At 38.1% G+C, this 16882-nt stretch overlaps 1 protein-coding gene and 1 long non-coding RNA gene across 2 annotated transcripts in view; one reads left to right on the top strand and one right to left on the bottom strand.

The window, feature by feature from the left end:
- Positions 1 to 16882, bottom strand: part of LOC129769040 (uncharacterized) — a 38992-nt gene that overhangs the window by 11003 nt on the left and 11107 nt on the right. The window lies entirely within an intron of this gene.
- LOC129769038 (regulator of microtubule dynamics protein 1-like) lies at positions 13107 to 14894 on the top strand. Its single transcript, XM_055771044.1, has 2 exons — positions 13107 to 13521; positions 13581 to 14894. The coding sequence occupies exons 1-2, from the start codon at positions 13435 to 13437 to the stop codon at positions 14178 to 14180; spliced, it is 687 nt and encodes a 228-aa protein (XP_055627019.1). The 5' UTR covers positions 13107 to 13434; the 3' UTR covers positions 14181 to 14894.

The following is a 16882-nucleotide window of genomic DNA, read 5'->3' as shown; positions in this document are numbered from 1 at the left end:
CTGATCCGTTCAGTCATTGATATATTGAGGTACCAACCCATATCGTAATGTACTTTCTTGCTACTCCAATCGTGTCAGCAGATCGAACAGCTGGTCGTTAATGAGTTAAGTAGAGCATCCAAAGGTGCAGACATGCAATGTACCTTTTCCAATTGTTGATAATATAAATAGCACTTAAAAAGCAACATAAGGGACTGAAACATACATAGGTCTAAATTTATGTATGTATGCTGTTATACCGCAGAAATATTCAAACGTTGTTACGTCGCACTGGGTTTTCTGTACATCATTGAGATTCTATGATAAAGTATCAGCAGATATTCAACTGCGGATTATTAAAGTGCGTTCATTTATTCTGCAAACCCATGTTTATTAATATTGGATTAATATTGATTGATTGATTAATATTGATACCAAAAAGCATGTGAAAAATTTACTATTTTTTTACCTGCACATTCACTACCGAACAACGTCTTGAGTCAATCCGCGATAATATCAACCATCACGAAGAAATCAACCGGTTCCGCATCGAATCTGTCGTCGGCAATTCTAGTTCAGGGCATGACCCCGTTTCTCTTAAGGTTGCAAAAAAGAACCAGACAGATAACGACATAACGTTGACCTTTTACGAGGCATCCTTCACGTCAAATCAAAACGAGAAGGAGTTGAAACAGATTGTTCATGATATTTTTTATCCCATTTGATCATTTATTTAGGCTCATTAGCGTTTTGGCTGTAACGGACTTTGGTTTGAGGCCAATAGAAGATGTAGAAACAACTTCCGAGCTGGGGTTAGCTCAGTGGGCCTGAAGCAAACTTTTGTCGAATTTATACCACAAAAAATGTCTTTTGAAGCGAGGCTGTTCCTCTGGGGATTCAAATGCTTCATAACCTGGTTCGAAGACGTAAAGCAACGAGGGAGCAGCGAATCCTGTCCAGACTAAGAACTCGCGACTGCAAAATATCACACAACTTCAACAGAAGAACTTTTACGAGATCAGCGGAAGTATATGTGGTTATCCTTGGTGATGACCCTTCATAAACTGCAACACTACTGTGTTTTCTGACAGATGCCAACATATATTTTAAAATTTGAATAAAAATTTGTAATCCAAAGATCCTTGTTTCTTTCCCTTTGCGATAAGGGGAACAAGAAAAGACAGCATTTTCGAACGGCGGGAATTCACCACCTTTGACCAGGAATCTTGGCAATCGGACAGCTTCGTCGAACGACAGAGGAAAAGAACCCAATGAAGAACCCAAACTTCACGAGAAATGTTGGGGAACAAATCAAACTATTGAGAACAAACCGCTTTTATTTATAGAGCTAACATTTTCATGAATGACAAACCATAGAATAGAAAATAGAAACAAAATCAAAACGAAATTGAAGCGCAATTCAATTATTTTCCGGTTTTTTGTTTTGTAAAAAAAGAGAAACGTCCACGTGGACAACAGGGGAAGGGGTATAGATAATGTCCACGCTTGTCCGTGGATGGGGAGGGAGTGTTTAAAATCGTGCTTTTTCTGTCCACGTTGAATGTCGACAGCCTCCAACCGCTTTGATTGAAATTGATAACGATATTCGACGCGCTCTGGACAGAAAGATGTTGACTGTTTTAGTGTTGCTTGATTTTAGTAAAGCGTTTGATTCTAGTTATACATCATCTGTTACTTTTCAAAAAACTTGCACGCTGTTTTATGCTTCATGAATATGCTGTTGCATTGATATCAAGCTATTTGTAGAACCGCTCTCAATATGTTGATTTCAATGGCACGAGATCTGATATTGCCCAGGTTGATAGTGGCGTAGGGTCGATCTTAGGCCCTCTATTAATTTCTATGTTCATAAATTACCTGCCTAACCATATGAATTATTGCATGTTTCACCTGTATGTCGATTACTGACAGTTATACCTATCAGAGAAGCTGAATGACTTAACGAACATTGTAAACATGATCAACAATTGATATTCAAAATATAATTTCTTGGAGCAACAATAATGGAGTAACCCTCAATGCTCGTAAGACTCAAGTTATATTGTTCATTAGTTGTTACTAAAATAGTCAGCCAAATAATGGTCGAACAATAGCATTGAGTGCTCAATAAAACGATATGCTGAACTATACGTTTCCAAAAAGTTTTTTTTTTGGACCAAATTGAAGCTTTTATTCAGTCATTAATATTGACCTGGATAGTATGCAAAACAAACGTTTTGAGAATGTTTCTTCAACCGCTAAGCAGCTTTCGTACAACACACGATGAACTACTGAATTGAACATTTGCTGCAAGCGTTTTTCAAGCTCATGAACTACTGATGAAATCCAATACACCCAGGTTTTTTTTACGCGGGGGATACGTACCTCGTGAAAAAAACTGCGTAAAGAAACCGCGTTAATTGGAAAATCCGCGTAAAAAAAACCATGTCACCTAATGATAGATATCAAATGGGACTATCTTTACGTAGAACGGAAGAAAAAAGTTGAGTGTTACTCGGTTCCGAAAACCCACAGTTTTTTCCGGCAATTTCGTTGGTTACTGGTAGCTATAGTTCGGTTTTCCTCACTGATGAAGTCATCTGCTGTTGCTAGAAGATTCCCTAGTAATTTGTACACTCTTCTGCCGATGCACGTGCAGTACCACTGTTGGACCGTCCAGAGCTAAGTAGACAGGGAAGGACATTCACGAATCGTTGCCCGTAAAAACCCCGTCCCGTTGTACCGCCCGGCGAGCTCCCCGTTACCCAACACCTAAAATCCACGTAAGAATCGTGATAAGGTACGGCACTAAGCGCTAAACTCCGTTACAAGCACTAATTACCGTAATTTGCTCTGAAGGGCATGAGAGAAAAATGTGAGATGAGGGGGAGTTGTGATAGTGCATTGGCCTTTTTTTACGCGGGGGATACGTAAAAAACCGCGTTAATTGGAAAATCCGCGTAAAAAACCGCGTTATTTGGAAAATCCGCGTAAAAAACCGCGTTAATTGGAAAATCCGCGTAAAAAAACCGCATAAAAAAAACCTCATAAAAACGCGCAACAAAACCGCGTAAAAAAACCTGGGTATAAATATATGACCAACGGCTAAAACGTTCTTCATGGAAGCTGTCTGTAGCTGTCTTCTGTTTGGAAGATCATCGATGCAAAGGTCATGAGTATAAATGTATTGGTTTGTTTTTAAAACCTCATCAAAAGCTGAACAAGTTTTACCTAATAGCTGTAAAAGACTCTAACAAGCGTCTGCCCTGGTGTTATAGAAAGAATTCTATCTAAAGAAATTTGGTAAAAGTTTTATTTACAAATTTCTATAACTAGAGTTTACTTTTCGTTTAACACGTTCAGCCTCGCGTCGAGCCTTAGCGATTGACGTTGAGCTTTTCGTTACAAAAACGCTGATCACTAAATTAGTTTTTCAAATGTTTTACGATATGTGACGACTTTTCTATCGAATTTCGGACTATTTTCTTTTGATACAATAAATATCTTTGGGAGCGGGGACCGACACAGCGTAAGCGTGAGCAAGAATAATTCGGGGCTCTTCGTATTAATGCAGTCAAACAATGATAGTTTTCTCTGATATCGCAGTCTAAGTAGAGCAAAACAAAAAAATATGGCCGAAAAAACGTTTCCACCACACCTCGGAATTGAAGAAACGTTTTCTAATTGACTTTAAATTGCATTTAATGAGCAATCTATCATAATTTTCTTAATCAGTTTCCTTATATCCCAATCAGTGTGACGTTTTATAATAGTTTAGGAGGCGGATCACAGCTTCTTCAATTCTTATTCTACACAATATCACAATGCAAGGTTACACAACCAATGCTATCACTTTATGCGCCATGAAGTGCGGAGTGTTTACAATCTGGGATGTGAACTGTTCAGTATCACGGACGCCCTTTAGAGGCGAATAAACTGCAAAGTTTAAAGCATCTTAAAAACAATGAATCAATCAATCACGGACGCTCTGAGTCCTTCAGTCAAGCCTTTCCTGTCTATATTCCACAGTCGTTCCAGTCCTGACAGTCTTTTGAGACAGTCGAAAAAGTAGTCCGACCTATAATATTAGGAAAAAAGCGCACGCGAATGGATCTTGTACAGCCGAAGTGAAAATTTCGACCTTTCTGTAATATCCTGAAAATCTCGGATGAGCTTCTATAAAATGAAAACGACCCATAGTGTCTATAGACTTACGCCTTTATTTACCACACACAGACTAAACTTCAACCTCGTTCTCTCTATGAGTGTCACACCACTCTCTCGAGGTGTCACTCTCATTCTCTCAGGATACCACACTTTCGACACGTCAAATGAAAACAGGATTTTCTAAATCTGCTTCTTCTAAAGGGTGTGTCACATCAAATTGCATCACGGAAAAAACGCTGTAGAAATTTAATTTTTAGGAATTATATCTTCAGCTTTCGCTTATAATCAGATAAGAGTGTATAGATCACGTTGGCCATGCTTCACTGTCAATTTTTCGTAAATTTGGAAAAATGTCGTCGAACGAAAAAGAGCGTCGTGAATTAATTCTGTGCACTCATTTCGAGAATACGGAGTTGTCACATCGGGACATCGGTAAGATGCTGGGAATCGTCCAATCCACGGTCAGCAGAGTACTAGAACGATACTTCGAGAACCTAACCATCGACCGGAAGGTGAAGAACGGCAAAAATGGATGCTCCGTCAGTGAAATAGATCACAAGCGCGTAGTTAAGCAGTTTAGACGTGATCCGAGAAGTTCGGTCCGGGATGTCGCCAATAAGCTGAATTTGTCAAGTTCATTCGTCCAGCGGACCAAGCTGCGGGTGGGCCTGCGTACATACAAGGTTCAGAAGGCTCCTAACCGCGACGAAAGGCAAAACATGGTGGGGAAGACGCGAGCCCGGAAGCTGTACACCGAAATGCTGACGAAGCCGCATTGCCTGGTAATGGGCGACGAAACCTACGTCAAAGCGGACTTTCGTCAGCTGCCGGGCCTGTTGTTCTTCTCCGCAGAGGACAAATTCAGCGTTCCGGAGGAGATTCGCAAGCAGAAACTATCCAAGTTTGCCAAAAAGTACATGGTGTGGCAAGCGATTTGCTCTTGCGGAAAGCGGAGCGCCCCCTTCGTGATGACCGGCACTGTAAACGGACAGGTTTACCTTAAGGAGTGCCTACAGAAGCGCTTACTACCACTATTGAAGCAGCACGAGGGCCCGACCATCTTCTGGCCGGATCTCGCTTCGTGCCACTATTCAAAGGACGTGTTGGAGTGGTACGAAGCCAACGGGGTCACCTTCGTGCCAAGGGAAATGAACCCGCCCAACGCGCCGGAGCTTCGCCCAATAGAGAAATATTGGGCGATTATGAAGCAGGCCCTCCGTAAGAACCCAAAAGTTGTCAAATCAGAGGCGGACTTCAAGAGAAAATGGATTTCTGTTCAAAATAAACTACAACCTGACGTTGTACAGAACCTTATGGACGGGGTAAAGAAGAAGGTGCGAGCATACGGGCTTGGGCTCGAAGTATGAATAAAAAGAAAATGCCAAAAGTTGTTTAATAGTTTTTATTTTACTGTCTAAAATTTTCAAAAGAATCGGTCTACTGGGCGAATTTCTACAGCGTTTTTTCCGTGATGCAATTTGATGTGACACACCCTTTATTCATAGTCTGCTCAAAACCTTTTTGAACATTTGACTATCAAAAAGAAAAAAAAAGAAATCATGTGACGTACGCAGGTCCTGATTGGAAGGATTCATTTATTTTCGCTGTTTTTGAGAAAAGCGACAAGTAGTGTTAGAGGCGAATGAACTGGAAAGTTTAAAGCCTCTCTAAAACAAAGAAGTAGAAGAAGACAAGCAGTTTGTTACCAACTATCGAAGCATAGCAGAATTGTGTACCGGTGGTGGAAATGTTCACATCATGAGTTCATGCGTGAACTTTCGATGAAATGACGGATTCGTACATCAGACTAGAGTTGAAAGTCAAGTGCATGAAAGGAAGATGCTCCAGATAAAATAATGTGAACTTCCCACCACGAGTCCAGATCGACGATGAAGCAGTCGAGGTGTTCGATGAGATGAGGTTTAGCTCACTAGTGACCTTCGACAATCACACCAGCAGAGAAATTCGAAGACGCATTATAGCAGAACATTGTGGGTACTTTTGACTCTAAAAGGCGCTCAGATCGAATAAAGCTCGCCGTCACACGAAGCAAATGTATAGGGGACCTGGGGGTAAGCCCATCACTGGGGATAAGGCCGGCGCCCCTCGAGTTTTACCAGAAAACTCTAATTAATCATGTTTCCGAACATTGTAAATGTTATTATTTATTATTTTAGACGTTTTAAATGAAATACAACCCACTGTGATTCGTTAAATATTAAAATATTAATTAAAAGAAACGTGAGTGCCGATGATGTACAACCGGATGTAATTTTTCGGTAGTGGAATTTAAGTTTTTATTCTTGAACGAGGTTTCAAATCCTTTTTCGTTGTTCTATAGTTTGTCCCCTGGATTGTTAGCTTTCACTGGGATTTGAGTTGAGTTAAGTTAAAGCAATAAATTGATAGAAATAGTCTCATTAAAAAATGTATGCTGTTAGGGTCACCCTTTGATTGGAGTAAGCCCGGCATGATTTCCAGGTAGTTGAAGGTTATTGGGACTTATTATTCATCTATTTCAAATGCCTCGCAGTTGCTAAGGAAATCGAATTGTGAGAGTGGGTCCCAGGAGAACGTCACCCTTGCAAAAGACGCTAATCCCCAGGTTTACATTACAGGATCACGTTTTGTGAAAAGTGGTAAGCTCGAAACTAGGACCTAGATTCCATCGAACTAGTTATTGAATTGTGGTAGGGTTTGAGGTGCCGCATGATTGATTTGCCTAACACCAAATTCCTTTTTTTCCATATTCCATGTTCACCGGAGCTTGTTCCGACTATATCTCCGGAATCAGTTGAGCGATTCGGAGCATAATCGATAGTGACATCTAGAATTAAGATACCTTCCATTTGGCGATTGCCATATTCAAACTGGTTCGGCTGGTGTTAAGTGTATCTATTGACAAATTGAAGTGTTACCCCATGGGATGCAGGTTTCCCACATACTGGTTGGTGAACTCTGTTTCTACGTCAGTTTTGAAAATTGACCTTTACTTGCAAAATTGCCGTTTAATAACACTGATATTTCTTATAGCTCATGGAAAATAATCTAGACAATGATTCTGTGCGGGAAACATAATAATATGTGCCCTCAGATCCCACAAAACAATATTTTCCCTTTGTGGGTCCGAGCTTACCCTCAGTTCCCCTATGTACAAAAATGGATTTCTTTCTGTCTGTCTGTCTTTCTGATTCTTATGGACTCGAGAATTACTGAACCGATCGATATGAAAATTGGCATGTAGCGGTTCTCGGGGCCAGGGAAGGTTTTTATGATAGTTCGAGGCCATACAAATGAAACACAAATTTCTACATAACTCAAGAACTAAGCAAGCAAACGGAACCAAATTGGGTATGTAGGGGAAATGGGGGCATAGTGGTCACCCTAAGAAATATGCCCATTTCCAGCGTCCACATACCACTTCAATTCCCGTTTCTCGAAGAATATTATAGTTCAACTCATTGTTGTTCAAGATAGCAAACGGTTTTTACTATGAAAATTCAAAAAAGTACACTTTTCATCATTAGAAAAAAAGGTGAAAAATTTAACTTTTTTTTTGCTTGGAGGTAAAGTGGTCACCTAGTGGGGGCAAAATGGTCACTCGCTAATATTAAGCTAAATGGCATATATTTATGCGTTTTTGTGGTCCAAATTTGTTCAAATCATATTTGATATTGTAGGTACATGTACGGAATAAGCTTGGCCTACCAGCAAACATTAAATCGCATAACAAGCGTATATATAACATCATATGCCCTAAAATTTGGTTGGCATATAATGCGCCTAATTGGCATATGCATGCAAAAGTGGAGGCCATATACATACATGGCAAATGCTTACTGAATTTGTTTGGATGAATATGCAACTTTGACCGGCTATAATAGCGATTATGTTGAAATTGAATTGCGATCTAATATGAATATATTCATGAATTGTCAAAGCACCAAATACGACTTTTGCCATACTCATATACGATTTATTACAGACATGGAAAAAAAACAAACGGCGCAAAATATTTTCGTGAAATGTTTATGATAGCCTCACGAATCGCCATTTTTATATATGAATATTTATGTTTGTAGAAATAATAATTGTTTGATTGACTTGTGTTGGGAGTGGAATATGAATGTTTAAAATGGCACAGATTGATGTTTAGTGAAAACTGCTCCGATGTGGGTTCGAACTCCGGTCGTCTGGATTATCATCCACCAGCTATCTCGCGCGGCTATCTGAAATTTAATCCAACAGCGGTTAAAACTTTCGAGTGCATCAGCATTTCATTGACATTTCAATATGATGTAATATGTTCTTTATTAGGATCTAATATGATTTACTGTTTCATGATTTTCTTCAGCATGCAACATGATTTACTACAGTACTGAATCGATTCAAATTATACGCTTATACGACACACAATCTGCATCAGCGTAATATACGCATATGATGCGGATTAAATATATTTTACGACAATGTACATCATAAAATTGATGTTTATTATACCGAATTGCGACTTAATTTGATAATGGTATATAAAATCGAGTTTTTACATTTTATGCGATTTCAAATATACACGATACATACTTTGATTGATATTATATGCGATTCTGATTTATTCGGATTCCTTGTAAGACTTGGCACGTGCAAAATTATACGATTTAATGTTTGCTGGGTATTCACTTACAGTCTCAATTTAAATTTTCTTATGTATAAAAAAACGTAGTAAGAAACACATAACGTTCCGCATAATGAAGTTTGGTTTAGTTGGAGTGGCATATTTAGCCTGGGTCAAAGCCACAACAGGATCCTCTACAAGAGCAGAATGTGATGCGGTATATCAACTTTAGTAAACAGAACATTGTAAGTTGTTATTCACCTATGACCACTTTACCCCCAAACATCAAATTAATTTCTATGCTAATTAAGCGCTGAGAATAAACAAAATATCTGTTCATCTCTCCTAGAATTTGTGAACAGTCGTCCAAACTGATGATTTATCCAATATATCAGATTGAATAATCTAATTTTCACGAGAATTTCCTTAGATACCATGCGCACAGAACTACGGCCTAATGGCTATCGAGAGAGCAATTTCTGTTTTTATTTATATTTTGACATACGACAGCTCTACTGAAGTACTAGGTGACTCAATAATCATTAAATTCTTCGAACATAAGGTGACTATCAATACGGCATCCATAGTCAATAGCTATACTATCAAACAAGCAGATGACCAATTTGCCCCCACTACCCCTAGAGGTTTTAGGAGGCAAATGTTTTTATTGTGGTATAACATTCCTCACACCTCTCTAAGGGGGAGCTGTCATACCAAATGAAACACAAATTTCTGCATAACTCGAGAACTAACCATGCAAATGGAACCAAATTTGGCATGTGGGGTCAAGAAATGTTTTTCTTGTGGAACGACACAGTTCCCCCTCTCTAAGGGGGAGTTGTCATAAAAATGTAAAACAAATTTTTGCATAACTCGAGAACTAAGCAAGCAAACGGAACCAAATTTTTTATGTAGAGGTTTTAGGAGGCAACAAATGTTTTATTGTAGTACGACACCCCTACCACTTTTTAAGGGGAGGCTGTCATTAGGATTGGGCGATCTTGAATCGATTTTCAGAAGATCGAGCTTTCCCATTTCGATTTCCGATTTTTCGGATCGATTTGTTTCCTTCGATTTTTCCGATCTTAGAGTTTTTCGTTTTCATTGTAGGGGAAAAGGTGGTGGGGGGGGGGGGATTTGGACCACCTAAGCAAATCGCCTAATATTCCCAAACCAATACCGTCCAAATAAAAAATGTCACATGTATAAATGTATACTTAGCTACACTTGTTTTCTCTCAATCAATAAGGTTTAACCATTATATCAAGCTTCAAACTACCAAATATATCATAAAATAAAAGAGATGATTTTTAGACATTAAAATTTGATGTGGGGTGATTTGGTCCAGTGTCTGTTTCATCGAAAAAAGCATATTTATGTTTATGTAAAGTATTTTGGGATAATGTTACAATCAGTAACAGTGTTTTGAGATCGATACCAGGTGTCTTGGCCAGATTCCAGACCAGAAAAATTGGATTGACACCATCTCAAATTCTGCATGAATCTTTTCACTGTTGTTCGAGCATTTTCAAACACTTTCGTTGTTGCTCTTTGAAGCTCCTCCTCCTTCCAACGTTGTCTGTACATCCTCTTTTTGTAATTCCGTGACATCTGGAATCAATTAGATCAAAGAAAAGACTCAAACCTGTAGGACCAATTCACCCCACAGAAACGTGTCCATGTCACCCCACACAACATGCAAAAAATAAAATGCAAATAATTTCATTTTTGTTATCAAACTTACAGTTTCGCTACATCAAATTGTTCCTCTTCTGTAGACGAACAGAACTTTTCTGCACAATATACGAAAAGTTTGTTTAATCAGCGGGAAAAACCTTAAAACTACGATCGGAAAACTCACATTTTTTGGCAATCAATGTGCTTGCCGTGTTCATGCTACCGTTTCCTTCCACCTGTCGAGTTTTACCAAAGTTTTTTTACGTTAGTTACATACGGTTCAATAATAAAAGAAAATGACATTATAAAAAATCCAAGTTGAGCCGTACTTTTTGAGAAAAAGGGATGGTCCAAATCACCCCGTATGTCCAACTTACCCCGTGTTGCCCTACATCGATTTTAATCTCACCACCTGACAAATTTTATGAATATGTTGTCAACATTGATAGTGAATAAGATTGGGCTGTCTAGGATCGATGTTTGGAAGATCGATTTTTTCCTCTCCGATTTCTGGTTTTTGACGTAGGACTACGTCTAACCGGAAGATATAGGGGGTGAAATGGAAATCTAGGCACTGAACAAGTAGGAAAAAATGCAAGATTTGGAACGCTTATAACTCGAGCATTTATCAATAGATCGCAAAGGTTTTTGCATCAATTGATAGGAAATATATCTACGCATCTATCATAACGAATAACATTTAATTTTTCTTGAGATAAATAATTGAATAATTGTGAAATATCAAGCATTGTCAAAATGCACTATGTGCCCACTTTTGATTGGTCCATTTTGTGCTCCTCAAATCATACCGACCAAAACGGGCAACCAGAGCAGCAGCGAAATAGAATGAAGCATGATTGGAAAGGAAAAAGAAAAAAATTAACGAAACATTGGTCGCAGTCTCACACATGCGTAATTCTCGAGCCAGCCAGTCAGCAAATCCAGAACAAGGCAGCATCGAGGGCGTTCGAAATGGTTTTTTTTTCGAAACCACGAGTACTAAGTATTCTAAATTGGAACCATTCCATAAAACAAGGCGCTTTTCAGGGCCATTAAACCTTCCAAAAAAGAGTTTAGGAAATACAGTTCAATGCTTTCTAAAACAATATCCAAAATAATAATTAAACACAAATTGATTTTTTCATAATTTGTTTGCCAGGATATGATGAGTATGTGAATTTGGCAGTTGTTCTGAGCTTATTGATTTTCACCAATTCTTAAATTGCTTCTAGATTGAAAGTACAGTAATTTACACTTATCTCGACATTTAGCCAATTGGACGGACCTGTAATGCGACATATTTAGTTGGACATTTTTGTAAACATAGAGTTCGGGGTCCAAATTATGACCCCACATTGAAAGTCGACACTGTACCACTGTCATCGCAAATGTTCAATTACAGGTTAAAATTACCTCCAATCCGATACTGAGTGGTGGTAATGCGAAGTGCCATTGATTGTAATTTACTGTACAATATGTCACAAGCTGGATGGGAAGAAATTTTCCAACTGTGAAAGCTGTGGCGAGTGGCAAATGCAATCGCTAAACAGAAAGGTTTAACCGAACAAGATGGGAATATCGAGTGATAACAAAAACACAACACCAAAGGTTCTTTTCAGAACTATCAACATATTCATAAAGAGTAAACAGTAAACTAATCCATTTTTCAGGTAGATAGGTAGGTATTCACGTAGGAGAAGAAAATAAAACAATATATTTAAAATATATATTTAACAAAAGCTGTCCCCTTTGTATAGTCCTACGTCACTCCGGTTATGTCCCCGACATTACCCACCCGTCTTTTTTTTGTATGTTTGGTCATTACAAAACAATTGGTTACAAGTTATATTTACACCATCACGTTCACTAAGCTGATAGTGAAAATTGTGACGAGATGGGATGGTTACATCAGGTCCAGTTGAAGCGTTATTTTCTAGAACTGGGACTACTACCAAGATTTCGACTAAATGCCAGACTACGATACGATTGGATTAAACGGGATTATTGTCATTGGAGTTTTGGAATATAAATGGTTGAATTTCTAATAATAATTTTTAATTAATTTATTTCATTAAATAATTCCACGACGGTTTAAGATGAATGCCTTGGAGAATAAATTTTTTCTGGGCTTTCAAGTTTTTTTGTGACCTTCATTCTGAGAATCAAACTGAAGTGCCCTTGATGTTTGAATAGGAATATGAAATGCTTATTTCATGTTTAAAAATGAGACAATTCTCATATAGAAATAATAAATCGAAAAAAAAACGATTCGTGTTGGAAGAACATTTGCTGTCCCTAAATGCCAGGAAATTGGTCAACAGTTATCTGTTGGGAACTTTAGTTCCAGGAATGCTTCGACTTATGCGAATCTTATCTGAAACAATAATTGAAATGGATGCTTCCAATTTCCAACTCAACAGTTCTGCTAATCACATTCATAGTGGCGTACCCCTTGGCCATGCCGGTTTCGATTCCATTCAGCATTAGATTTCCACCCGACCGGTGGGTAGACAACGAGGGCGGGTGGCCATATCATTGGGGCCGCAAATACGAGATGGGCAATACGCGCGCGAGTGAAACGTTCCCATTTAGAACGTAACGATGAAAACAAACGCCTGCGTACTCGCGTCGACTGATCCACAAATCGGTGCATCGCATACATATCCACCCGTCAGTGCTTTGTTTGGTCGAGGTTGGGTACATAGTCCAGCGTTTATTCTTATCACAACCGACGGTAGAAACTTGCTTCTTTTTCACGATTAACATGAGTACTTGTTAAAGCGAAGAGTCATTGTCTGCAGGTCGTTTAAATTGTGTCACTCGAAATACACGCCTGGGGGGGTTTCGATGCGCTACTGATAGCGAGTCGTGTGTTCATAGAATTCGCTGGAACTCTGCTACTGATGCGTGGAGCAACCATTCAGTGTTAGAGCGGAAAGTGTGTCAGACGCGATTAGTTTTGTTCTCTGCTGCTGCAATCGAAGTTATTGGAAAAAACAATGTCTGCGGAAGAATTGAAACTTACCGATGATCTATTTGATGAGGCAAAATATCAGGACGCGTTCGATGCACTGAACAAGTTGGAGGTGAGCATCAATGATACGATGAGAGTATTCGGGGGATATTGAAGATCAATTCGTTACAGGATAAGAATGTGGTGGAAGTTCAGTGGAGGCTGGCCCGGGCTGTGTTTTTCATTTCCAAGAATACGAGTGATAATGACGAGAAGGCAAAACTAGTGCGAGAGGCGTTTGATTTCGCGAAACAGGCTCTCGAGCTGGACTCGACTAATTTCGGAGCCAACAAATGGTACGGCGCTATTCTTTCCGAGAAAAGCAACCTGGACGGAGTGACCGAGCGAATCAAACAGCTGGAAAATGTGAAGAAACATTTCACAATTGCGAGAGATGCAAACCCTACGGATCCTGGAATTTGGCACATGCTTGGCCAGTTCAATTTCAAACTATCTGAGGTTAACTGGGTTACCAGGAAGTTAATCAACTCGGTTGCCTCTAATCCACCTACGGCTTCGTACGAGGAAGCATTGGAGTGCTTCGAGAAGGGCGAGAGTATCAGGTCGGGCTTCTATAGTCAGAACCAGCTGTATCTTGGCAAAGCGTATCTCGCTTTGAAGCAGAAGGATAAGGCACGGGAATGGTTCCAGAAAGCAGCAGAGGTAGAAGTCCGCAGCGAGGACGATCGCGTGTGTCGCGAAGAGGCCAATGAAGCGTTGCGGAAGCTTTAATTAAAGCGTATTCAATCGCTTCCTCTTGTATATGATAATTTATGAACACGAGTCAAGTTCACATGCGGGCCGTTGCAGTCTAAAGTTCGCAAATTTCAATCGTTGCAACCGTATGAATTGTAGCGCTGAGCGAGGTGCTCAATTGACGCCAGAATGAGCTCTAAGTGATATTGCAAACAAAGTCGGGTCCCATTAGGCAGCGGTGTGCAATTACATCCATATACAATCAGCTGCGTAGACTTAGCGCGACTATGGGTGCTGTTAGATGAATGCCATAAAGATAAATATAAGTGATAGGTGTTTTTTTATTTCAATTGAAGTGTAACTCAGCTTGATGTGGTGGCTGGGTCAAAGGTCAGTTCCCATCATCATCGTCAATAGTCATGGTGTTGGATAGTTAGAAATGGCGATAAGGACGATATTCATAGTGCTATTCGGTGCAATGTTTCCGCTTTATAAGAAAAGATTTTCTGCGCAACCAGGATTCGAAGATTGCTATAAGCTTATTAACAAATACTGGTTATAGGCTTTTTATAATTTTTTATCGTTTTGCTTGTTTCAGTAGTCTGCCGCAATTGAAATTCCATTTTATTCCACTGTATTCAATAGTTGAAAGAAAAATGTATATAGCTGAGCTTAAGCTCCCGATTCATGTTAAATAACTGTAAATAATAAAACAGTTGTTTTAATAATAAATCCTTAATGAAAATCTGATTGCATGAGTAATGTTTATTTTTGTCACTATAGATATAATCACTAATATACACATGACATACAAGACATACAATTAAAGAAGCTTCTCTTAACACTTTGCGGACCGCTCACGAGATTTCTCGTTCTCGCGTTCCTTCTTTACGGACTTGTTTGAAATTAGTGGATTAAAGTTTTTGTTGCGTGCAAGTTTCTGTTCCACGACTTGCTGGATTCAATGAATAATGAATTATTTCAATTGAAATAAATTGATTGTTTATCAAGTAACAACCTTCAAAATCATGCTCATTAGATAGAGAATTGAATCATTCATCTTTCCACATAATTCATTATTTTTTCTTGATCGTGACAGAGAATAGTTATAGACTGAAACGTGAGCATGGGTCAATATAGGAAAATTTACAGAATGTTGGAAAATCAAAAAAAAATGTTCGAATAGAGTTATCGAAATTATTTTATCTATCTTCCAGCCACAATTTTACTAATCGAAAAAGGAAGAAATGGAAGAAATTAATTATGATAAAGAAAATTGAAAAAACTTATTTGAAAGGACCCAAAACACATTCTCGAGATAGTACTTATTCGATATAGAATATTTTTATGTATCTTTAGCAAAATTTCCATTGGTCGGAAAAAAAGTTATAGCTCAAAACATATACAACTTGTATGGGGTTAATAAATTAAGTTAAAGAAAATTTGAAAAAAGTTATTTGAAAGTACCGACAACACATTATCGAGATAATACTCATTCGATAAAGAATATTTTTATTTATCTTTAGCCAGATTTTCATTGGTCGAAAAAGGGTCTAAAAAAAGTTATAGGCCAAAACCTGTACAACTTGTATGGACGAAATAAATTAATTTAAAGAGAATTGAATAAGTTATTTGAAAGGACCCAAAAAACATTTTCGAGATAGTACTCATTCGATAAAGAATATTTTTATTTATCTTTAGCCAAATTTTCATTGGTTCGAAAAGGGTATGAGAAAAGTTATTGGCCAAAACGTTCACGAGTTGTACGGGGGAAAGGGTCTGGCTGGGTAAGAAAGTAAAAAGGAAGTAGACATTTCTATTGTATAGAAATTTTTACTATTTTTCGAATCCCTATCCATAGGATCTATGGTGGAAAACGTACCCTTAAATTTTTAGCACGCCATTCTCGATAGCTTTGAGATAAAAAAATAAAAAAAAATACTGAAAGTGCATCTAACTATATATCGAGAAATATAATCAAAAAATAAATTCCTAAAAAATTGAAGTACTAAAAAAATATTGAAATTTTCGATTTTTTTTTAGTATTTAGAGATTCAGTACTACTATAAATCGTATTTAAATGTGTTCCTACGCCTTTTATAGATATGTGTGATTTTTTTCCAGATAATAATAAGAAAATTCTCCTGTATGGTTCACTATAAGAGCTACAGTGAAAAAATGAGTTCAAAATTCAAGTTGAATGTTGGCTCCAACCGGATTCTTCTATCGAAAAACATAATTAATCATAATTCAAAAGATATTATTTGAAGAAATGTCGCAGAAATCCAAATAATGTGCGAGCAGCTGAGCTTTTGAAACACGTACAAAAAAATTAGATTCAGCCAAGAAACAAGCCAAGCGAAATTATTTTGAAAATCTACTGGTCAATACAATTCACTCTAAACTTTGGAAAAATATGAATGCTATTATGGGTAAATGCGTAAAAACTTCAAAGCTCTCATTAACTATTAATAGTGTTCCGATTACTGACAGTAAATCAATTTGTGAAGCATTCAATGATCATTTTGCAAATGTTGGACTTAACATAGCTGCGAAAATAGTTACTGGAAGGGGTAATCCGTTACGTCTTATAAACCCTGTATCCGATTCAATTTTCATTCAACCAGCATCTTCGAATGAGGTTATACTGCTGATAAACGATCTTAAGTTGAAAAAAAGCTCAGGTCCTGACAATATACCGGCCAAAATTGTTAAAAAGAATGTTGTTCCTTTTTTGC

The sequence above is a fragment of the Toxorhynchites rutilus genome, chromosome 2 (assembly GCF_029784135.1).
Source record: "Toxorhynchites rutilus septentrionalis strain SRP chromosome 2, ASM2978413v1, whole genome shotgun sequence".
NCBI classification, from domain to species: Eukaryota; Metazoa; Arthropoda; class Insecta; order Diptera; family Culicidae; genus Toxorhynchites; species Toxorhynchites rutilus.
The sequence above is the reverse complement of the archived record's forward strand: the minus strand, read 5'-3'. Positions and strand labels throughout refer to the sequence as shown.